This window comes from Psilocybe cubensis, chromosome 8 (assembly GCF_017499595.1).
Source record: "Psilocybe cubensis strain MGC-MH-2018 chromosome 8, whole genome shotgun sequence".
NCBI lineage: Eukaryota > Fungi > Basidiomycota > Agaricomycetes > Agaricales > Agrocybaceae > Psilocybe > Psilocybe cubensis.
In genome coordinates, this window is record NC_063006.1 from 2170015 (window position 1) to 2180137 (window position 10123).

Consider the following 10123-nt stretch of genomic DNA (forward strand, 5'->3'; position numbering starts at 1 on the left):
GAAGAGGAAGATCGCAAGACAAGAAAGCACTGACATCCCACTGTCGTTTAGAAGCCCAAGTGTTCGACTGAGACTCAGAGTTCGCTTTTTTTTTTTTTTTGCAACGCTGAAAAGGCCCCGCTCGCTTGAACGGTAGCGTTGATGCGAACAGATCCCGTCGTTGGGGCCATGAGCTCTTCCATCTTCTTCAGCGCTTCTCTCTCTGATCTTTCTAGCGCGTTCTGTTCGAAAAAGAAATAAGTATGCAGGAACCAATTAGTAATTAAGCTGAAAGGGAAAGATCATGCGATTTAGCGAGCATTCGACGACATGGAGCGCGTATGTACGCACTAGCGCATATTTAGGCATGCACACACTGCGAAACCCATCAGAGAAAGAGCAAAAACGAGAGAAAAAAAAAGACGAACTGGTCTAGTCCAAAAATCAATTAAGCATCGACTATGTATGGTTGTTTTCGCCAATCACGTACCCCTGCAGGTACATGGTACGTACTGCCACCTCCCGTCCCATCTGCTCAGCAGACTTTCACTCGGAGTCTGAATCGACGGGCGTTTTATTGCCGATTTGGGGACGGTTTCGACTCGGTCGAGCCAAACAGCCAGACGAATATCATTTCTGGGTTCTGGCGTTGGAGTCCGGTGGGCCGGAGAGCATGAGAAGTTGGGGGTGGGTGAGGTATGAACCATGAACCCCGCCAATGGACGTTGCTCATTATCCAGAATCACATATTTCGGCCTGATCCTCGGGGGAAAAAAAGAGCAACAACTTGAGCGAGCTACCGCAGGAGAGTTGTCCGGGTTTAAGATTGACTTCTGTCGACTAGCATTCGTTCCTCTGTACGTACGTTGTAGATGTAGCTGTAGTCAAAGTTGAACGCAGCGTTGAGGAGGTTGAGTGGATTTGGAGCTGTTAGTCTTTGCATGCACAGGTAGCAAATAGCGTAGAAGGGGGCCGACGGAGTTGTCGGCCACTGATTCCCACCAAATCCAAACAGTACGCGAATGATTTTGGTATCATTGCGTAAGGGTCCTTCCCTCCTTCCCATCTAGTGCCATTCATGAATGATTATGTCCCAGTATGGCCGATAACCTCCTCTGGCTCCAGTGTCCACGTTGGAAGATTGACTTGACTGCTCGCTTGTACAGTCTAATAACGAGACCATCAAAACCCTGGATTTCATGAAAATATCAATGTACGTTTAGACTTTTTAAGGGTGTCGCCCATCGTCTAGAATGTGCTCATGATATTGCGAGCATTAGCCGTGGACTCTACATCAGCATCAGAAACCAGGACGCGACAGTACCGCTTAAGAGGTGGATGACCAAGTCCTAATACTACACCAGTGTAGCCTTTCCGAACGACTTTGAGAGGCTAGAGCGCATGGACCACCTTGAGACTCAAAATGTGAAGCAACCGACTATCTTTCCAGTTGATACGCGAATTTCAAAGATCGACGTGTCGTGAAAAGGAAGCTGTCCAAGAAATTGGAAGAAGCAGTGCCACTGACAGCGGTGCCGACATGTTTGCCACAGTTGTGTTTGTAAGTAATCCACGATGTGTATATATGATATACATCGTAGTAGTACTAGTGTAGGGCCGACGGGTACCTTGCAAAAAGGTGCCACGGATCCACAGTGCTCATGGCTGTCACCCGGCGCTAGAGCAAAAAAAAGAAGCATCATATTATAGCCAGTACAGCACTGGGCAGCGTGCGATAGAGAGAATTCAACTCAATTACTCTGGTAGACCATTTGAAGATGGATATCAAGGCATGGGGAGAAATCGACGACCCTTATAATTCAACGTTCATTAACTGCATTTTAGAGACTCAGTGATCGCAGACGTCGATCCGAGTACGTTAATTTTTTGTTAATTTTGTGGGCTCACCTCAGGCAGAATTGAGCCATATTGATGAAAGATTGTGGAGACAAACCCTTGCGCGATCGCTTGTGCGGGGAAGGGCACTTAAGAAAGTACCGGTCAGTAAATTGCGTGCAGGAAGATCCTCAGTACGCGGCCCAAGTGCCTCAGTCTCTCACAGTCTGCAGACTTAAATAAATCCTTGAAGCACTCAGAACACAGGAACATCCCACAGTCAAATATTTCAATACCACTGAAGTCTGAAACAAATTCAAGGCGCTAGCTCATGTCAAGAATTACGTGTCCTCCTATTGACGTCCATACAGCCAAAATGTTGTACATTAAACGTCCGTGATTATGTGGTATATGAGGGTATATGGTTTACTAGCGACTTGGTATGTATTGAGTATTCTAAGCGTTAAATGACAGGAAGGCAGGGTTGAAGATCCTTTTGAAGGTCTTTTGCGAGTCCCACTTACTCGTGATCGTAATAGCATCCAAGGTCAACTTGGGTGTGCATCATTTTTTACTGACTGAGAGAGCCTTTCCCCTCGATGTCAGTTCCAATATCAGTTTCACTCCCTTCTTTCGTTTTGGTGTAGATATCATCGTGATGTACTTCGCCATGCGTAAACGTTTCCATCTGGTTGAGGATTTACGGAGATGCCAAATAACGTCAGCAAAGATATAAGGGGAGAATTAAAATTTTCAACGCTAACCTGAACGTGCACTCCAGCGCGCGAGCCAGTCTTGTACGTGAGAGTCGGCACTATACTCCTTTGGGTTGGTGGCACTGAGATTCCACGTTGCCCAGTTGTCGATGAAGCAGCGCTGTTGGAAAGGTTAGATCAAGGCAATAAAAAAAATGTGCGTAACGTTAACGTACAAGACTTCCGGACCGTTGTTAGTAAAGTTCGTTAATCGACGTACAGCACGGGTTGCAACGATCTGTCAATATTAATTAGTGAGGGAAACAAGTTAGGAGGAAGGGGCAACGTACAGTGGAGAACACGGCGGCGGGAACGTTGAAGATTACAGACATGATTTGATTGAGATTCAAGAGCATGAAAACAGTCGCTACCAAGTTGGCGAGGAAGCTATAGTAAGGAGAGTCAGTAAGTGATAATGATGCCTAAGCCAGGAAGCAAGCAAACCGAAGACATACGCAATGATGAAGAAAATAAGACCATCTGAGAAGATCATGTGGGTCAGACGACTCCTCCCCATGACCTCAGAGCCTCTGTTGCCGGTAATTCCAAACAGCTTGTATGTGATCAACAACAAAACGATAAGGTCGAAGCACATCGAATATATGAAGATGGCAGCCAGAATTGTGTTGTTGGTCTTGGTGATTTGACATCCGACGCCGGGAACCCATACTGCACTCAGCTGAACGCCTAAATTAAGACGTGTCAACCCTCTGAATCACGGCGTCTAAAAACGCCGAATATTACTGGGGAAGAATTACCTTGAAGGATCAACGACCAGTGACCAAGAATCAACAATACCAGAAAACCAATAATATACCGATTTTGCGACCAGACTGCCATACTAAAGACAAATCAGTGAGACAAACGACTCATCCACATGGTTCGAGTGAGCTTACGCGCGTATCGAAAGATTGATGCTAGCCAAACCGACCGCAGCATCTCCAGCCAACTATTCCAAGTCATCGTCAATTTAGTGCTAAAGAGGTGATCCACAGGTAACCATACCTGATTGAAAGTGTATAGCGTTTGGCAGTCAAGTTTACTTTTAAGAAGTGTATAAGCGAAATCGCACTATAAACTAATATATCGCGGAAGAATACCTTGTCGTATCCAAGGAAATGGCACTAGAAAGCCGGTCAGAACCATTTCGTCAACGGAGGAGACTTAACTTACATTCCAATCATCGCAAAGAGTAGAAGATACCGATTGGCGAAGTAAAACACCTAATGGAAGCATTACAGTATCAGATATCGCTGTGGCGTAGGATGTTGAAGGGGACGCACCATTGGCCACTTAAATTTCTTCTTCCCCGTAATGAAATCCCATTCAAAGTCGAAGGATATGAAAAATTCGTAACTGCGAAAGCCCTTCAACACGCATAAGGATTGAGAGTAAAACGAACGAACGCGTAGAGACCCAAAAGAGCATGCATAAGCTTGGTGAAGGCGACTGCATCCTTCTGAATTTCAGCGGGGTCCTTCCAATCAGGCATCGTGACGAAAAAGAGGATGAACAAGTAACTTGGAGAGAGCGGTCAGAGAAGAGGATGGAGGTAAGGCTCAGAAATTCAACCCTTCAACTCTTGGGGTTTTTTAACGTCGGGATTAATCTATGTATAGATCTTCCTGGATGGAGATATTACGGCAGCCATTTGAGTTGCCTGCCGTCCCCTGCCAACGGACCTTTGCTCAGAGGTCCTTCTTGGATATTTTAAGTTTGAATCCATGCATAATGCTATTACCTGCGAAGTTTTAGTGAAAAATACACGCCTTTTGCACGGTTAAATTCAGCAATGCTCCTTGCGACTTGGAGAGTTCACGATTAACTTGCACATTTTCAAAAAGAGTCCAACGCGCCTCGAGGCCGCAGAGGAGTGAGTTTGTAACCGAGTTACGTTCAGAATCGATATTAACGATTGGGTCCCCAGCCCCAAATAGATCATAGTCCGACCTGTGCTGAGATCCATTAGCGTAAGGTCACATCATCAGTTTGCTAACATACCAGGAAATAACCGTTTGATGATAGAACCGTCTTAATGGCGCAGCCCCGCCCGCTCCAGTTCACCGCTTGCCAAGCTGATTTGACTCTTGCATCATAGCGCAAAGCCCAGATTCTCTGGAAAGACCCTTACTCTTCAATCAATAGGTTGAAAGGTTGCAAGTGTAGCTACTACTAAGAAGAGGTCACAATGGACTCCGAAAAACTACAAGGTAAAATTGCAATTACTTACAGGTTATGTACGTCTCACTTTAGAGTAAGGCCTTACGAGGAACTACTCCAGGGAACTCTCGTACCGAGCCGAACCCCTGAGGAACAGGACGGGCGACACACAGAAATGGTCAGATTGAGAGATGTCGGTTTGTACTAGGCGCATCGGTGTCTCGGGCCCGTCCGCCGGACCTTTTTGTTTGTGCGTACTTGGTTAAGTACTTCGGCAGCTGTCTCCCGCCCTGTACAGAGCGCCGTCTGACCAAAAAACCATCCAACTCTCAAGAACCACAGCCAGGCTTTTGACATCTGCGATGCAGCAATGTTTTATGATCATTCAATCCACTTGCAGATCGTTCGCAGGTATGTCCGCATTTGTGATATCAAAAAAATTGCATCCTATCAGCTGTGCACACTTTCTGATTTTTTTATCTCATCAACGCACCATCACGCCTCTTGGAAAAGACGAAGGCGAAGTCCGTTTTTTTTGCTTCCGCTGGCCACGGGAGATTCGTCCAGGGTGAAGGATGAGAACAAGCTGGTCGTTTATATTCATTGTCGATGAATTTCTTATCATCGAGCGCCCAACCGTGTTGAACTGTTGATAGGTCCCAGCTTCCTTGTACTTTTTCTATGCTGATTAACTCCACCATCACTCACATTTCTCCAGATTATCATAGCATTGGGTTTTTTTGGGTCTTTATTCTCATTCTCACTATTAATACGGTGCTTTACATGACGGATAGCGTGAAGTTCGTGAGCCATTAAAGTGACGAGATGACATAATCTCCTTCATTCACGATTTTTTCATGTTCCTCAATAATAGAAACGTCTCATGATTGACCAATCATTAGCGTATTAGCTTTCATTTGGATTGGCTATATGCATCAAGCAAGTTGAAGACCTGAGTATTTAGAACTGTATAGGCTATCTGATTCCTCCGAGGACGAAGAAGATGTACTGGGTTTCGAGAAACCTAGTTGCAGAGTTTAGCCGTCAAGAGCAGTAAGAAGAATTGCATCTACTAATGGGAGCAATACACTGAAATAATTCAAGTAATACGTGACCGTTTAGCATATGAGCCTTTCAAAGGCGCAAACGAACGAAACGACTGCTTTACTGTGGCGTTAGAATGCTACGACAGCGGCGCAACGTTCGAACTCTGGACAATGGTACTGCTTTTTTCATATTCCATTCACTCTGTCTAGAAAGTTTTGGATGATGGATTACCATCAATTACCACTAGAAATCTCTGTGTCCATGTATCATTCTCCTTTTCGTTCGAGCTTTCTACTCCCCAAGGTCATCGATTTCTTTATCAACTAAGAATCAGACGCCCGGGGCGTCATCGCTCCGGTCTAAACTTATCTGGTTAAGTCAACGGGTGGCGAACGTCAGCGGAGAAACGTAGTTCTGAGTTACAGTAATGGGCGTATCCAAAATTACAAGGTTCGTGTATGTATAGTACTATTAGAAATTCAAAGCAGGTCCTAATGACCCAGCCACATACTGGTACAATTCCTATTTTAAAATCGTAATAAATAAGCTAGTAATGCCTAGAATACAAGAGCATAACGGAGAGAAAGAGCTCCAAAAAATAAATAGGAAAACATAATGAATAAATTACGGACCAATAAGGACGACCATAGATGGACCATAAAAGATGTCCAAAATGTAAAATGACGCAGCCATAAAAGAGACAAAAAAATTTATGCTTATATCCTTCTTGACCTTGAGTGTGTGGTGATAGCGTGGTAGCTCGAACCGAAAGAGAGCTGATTTTGCGGGCTGACGGATATTAAATTCCTACCGGACACCGACCATTTACGGGGTCCCCTGGGTTTCCGGTTGGGAGGAGTTACTCGATGCCCAATAGATTGTGTAAAAGCAATAGTTTTCGTAGGCCTCTGGACACAAGTACTCGGGTGAGTCGACAAGGCCCAGGTTGTGAAGATCACTTGACTCGTCGGGCACGGGAAAGCGCGCGATGCGCGGGACCCGCAAAAGGTACGACCAGCGTCCAACATGGAGCTACCAGGCGCCACGGGCGACGGCTTGACATGCATCGAGTCAACCTGCGCCGCCTGGTCCTTCCAGTCCGAGATCACAATCAACGTATCCTTGAACTTTCCGTGCACGTCCTGAGATACAATAGGCATCGCGGTGCGCGCTACCGCTTCGGCGCGTATGAGATCATGGCACTTGCTCTCTTGATCCTCGCTGAGCTCATACCGCAAGAGAAGTGCCTGGCAGAGGTGGAGCAGAGATGTATCGCGGATTTGCGCCGAGGGAGGACTGCGATCGATGGCTTCGTGGAGATATTGTACCGCAGTTGCCAAATCCTGCGGGGCAGGGAGAGGATCGCTGAAAAACTCGTTCTGGCATTGATACGCCCCGGAGAGCCTGGCGATGGCTGCATTCAGCGCGATATCACGCCTTTCGATATCGCACAGTTTCCAGGAGGCGATGCCCAGCGTAAGGCTGGCTTCAGTCTCGTCGCTCGCGCGACATTCTGGGTGCTCTGCGGTAAAGGCTAGCGCCCGCTCGAGATACTCGGAGGACTTCACCAGTGAGAACGTACGTTCTTTTTCGTTCGTGTCAGAGAGTATGATATAAACTTTTCCGAGGTTAATGAGGAGCCGAGTGTAACCCTCTGGCTTGTTCTCTTCGGCCTCGCAGTGCTTGAGCGTCTCCTCCTGTGCCCGAATGACTTCCTGCAACGCGGCTGCAGTTTGTTCTGCCTTTTCGAAAGATCTCCACACATCAATGACGAGGCCCAGAGTCGTAGTGAGATATAGAGGATCGGTTTCGTAGCGAAAATCGCATGCGTCATGATAATGTGCGATGACCGCGTCGAAATCGTTGATATCAGGCTGCGCTAGTGATTGGAGGTATTTTTGGTATGACTCGGTGGTCTTTTGATCGTGGCTGCTACCCTCTGCGCGTGCTACGAGCAGTCGACAAATTGTGGAAGGGAAACCCATTTTAAAAATGTGTAGAATAAAATATGAGAAAGATGGAAAAAGGATGCTTTAAAAGAGAGAGAAATTAGTCAAGGCAGTTTACAAATGCTATGCAACTGTGCACCGCACCTGATATTATAAAGCGTGTAAATAAATGGCAATCAGTCAGTTAGGTTTGCTAGTGTACAGAGCTCGCAAGCTCAAGAAAGGGGGAGGAGGGGTGGCTGCAGGTGCAAGGGAAAGCAGGCAGGGGAATGAATCCCACGTACTTATACATCGCACACGGGGTCGGGCACGTCGTCATGTCCATGTTTCCGACCGACACTTGCGAGAAGGATCCGACCAAAACACAAATGCGATGCCATCAACCCAGACCCAATCGCACAGCTTCGGCCGTCTCGTGCCAGTGGAGGTCGTATTTTTGGAAGCATCCCTCTCTAAAGATGTGCCCGTAAGCCGTGATTAGCACCTTTACATCAGTATTTGTTGGATAACGCGCGATGACTCTCACATGCGCTCTATCGGTTTGTTCTGGGTTCCCTCATAAGGGATTTACACGCGGAGCCGTGTGTGCACCGAGAGTGTGCATCAATACTGCAGTGGAAATTTTTCCATTCAGTGTGCATTCCAAGTATCACAATACATGAAACTGGATGAGCACAACAAGGGGGAGGGACCCGCGCTAAGTTTGCGCTGCGCTGCAATCATGGCAGGGTGTCCCACTTCCCATAGCCGCCCTTGCGCACCGATTGTTTCGTCGTCATAAGTACCAAGAAAGCGATCGTGCTATGTCTGCAGTGGCGGATAATGCTTTGACAGTAGACCGATTTTAAGTAACTAGCCTGGCCTAACCAGATAAGTTTCGACGCGGTGCACAGCTCGCTTGCTGCGACGCACAGATTTATATAAAGTAGATAAACGCCTGATCCGGTTGATATATCTAAAAACTGCAACAGAAATCAACCTGACGATGAACTGAGATATCACGACTACCAGTGACTGTGGTAGCAAATACCAAGGGTCGAACAGACAAGTGGCAAAATCTTGACAGACCCTGACATGTGCGAGAACTTTCGGACGAGCAGGGCGATGGTGTTTTGTTGGATGATGGAGGAAGCACCTTGAAATGGAGCGAGGTTGAGAGTTTGACGTTGAGGAGAAATGTTGGCCTTTGAGCCGAGCCGACTAACGAGAATGATGGCTACTCGGAACGATCCGACGGCTCAAATGTGGCCGGGTCCATCGCGCACGTGTGTGATCTAGACTCCCACGCACCCCTGCTTCCGAATTTAGAAACCTCTGAGAGTCGGACTGAACGCGAGACTTTATCTCAATGTCTTTCTCTCCATTTCACTTGATTTCCTTCATCCACGGATCTAGCGCCCACTCTCTTATCTGAAAGCACTGCGAATACTCTGACTGAATGAGGGATATGAAAATCTCAGGTGGCGCTGCCAAGGTTGTGATAGCCTTAGAACTGCAGAACGTCAAGTTGGAAATTACCGACGGGGTTGTTCGATAGTATTGTCAGTAGAAAACGAGAATACTCAGTCCATTTTTTTAGATATCTTTCTCAGTGCATGTGCCTCTTCGGATCTTGGCTTATCCTGTACATCAGAGTTGTGAATGTCACTTTACATGTTATAACACATACTTTATCTGTATACAATATAAACTCATGAGATACGAGCTCGAAAGTTAATCCACATCGTCGACATGCTTTCCATGTGCGTCGATGTTGACAATGGTATTTTATAACAGAATCTACACTTCCTGCAACGTTCCTCGGATCATCGATGATAGAAGATAGCCTTGCAATCAAGGAATGACTAGTGAAGGTTAGATCTCAGTTTATTATTTTTAATATTTTCCGCCTACGGAGCAGAGCATTGATTTCTCTATTTCTATCTGGATGCAAAAAAATGGGCATTACAATCCAATCATGAGTTGATCCGTAATTTATCAGAAAAATCATGCAGCTTTGTAAAAGATAATAAGATCTTACTTGATGTTCTCTTCAGCTCGATTGAGGTTTTGAAGACGGAATTTTACCCCCCGGACTGCTGACCCCAAGTTTGAAAGGAAATTCTTTCGTTTCGCAAACTGCGCCCCCGAACTGAGCTATGCATTCGTGGTGGTTACCAAGTCACTGACGCAAGAAGTTTCACACAGAGTAAAAAGTTGCCTGGTGTGGGTTGATGGTGTGGGTAAAACTGTTGTGTGTCCACTATGGATACCGTTTCCAGTTGAATTTCGACTTGATTAAGGCATACCCCGGCGCAAGCGAGCTACAAAAATATACATTGGGGCGTAGAATGGGTTAAATAACGGACTTTACCCAGTCTTTTTCCGTAGAACCCGATAAGGCATATATATCAACAG

The 10123-nt window shown here is 46.2% G+C and overlaps 2 protein-coding genes across 2 annotated transcripts; both read right to left on the reverse strand.

Moving 5' to 3' along the window:
- Window positions 1-2386: 2386 nt before the first annotated feature.
- Window positions 2387-4062, reverse strand: JR316_0009190 (uncharacterized protein; the record flags this gene model as incomplete). Its single annotated transcript, XM_047894896.1, has 12 exons — window positions 2387-2503; window positions 2580-2691; window positions 2747-2808; window positions 2861-2957; window positions 3026-3257; window positions 3329-3411; window positions 3467-3519; window positions 3576-3612; window positions 3671-3694; window positions 3744-3793; window positions 3854-3926; window positions 3977-4062. The coding sequence occupies 12 exons, from the start codon at window positions 4060-4062 to the stop codon at window positions 2387-2389; spliced, it is 1026 nt and encodes a 341-aa protein (XP_047746355.1).
- A 2431-nt stretch (window positions 4063-6493) lies between these two features.
- Window positions 6494-7762, reverse strand: JR316_0009191 (uncharacterized protein; the record flags this gene model as incomplete). The annotated part of the gene is made up of 1 exon (XM_047894897.1): window positions 6494-7762. One exon carries the CDS (start codon window positions 7760-7762, stop codon window positions 6494-6496), a length of 1269 nt encoding a protein of 422 aa, XP_047746356.1.
- Between the last annotated feature and the right edge of the window lie 2361 nt (window positions 7763-10123).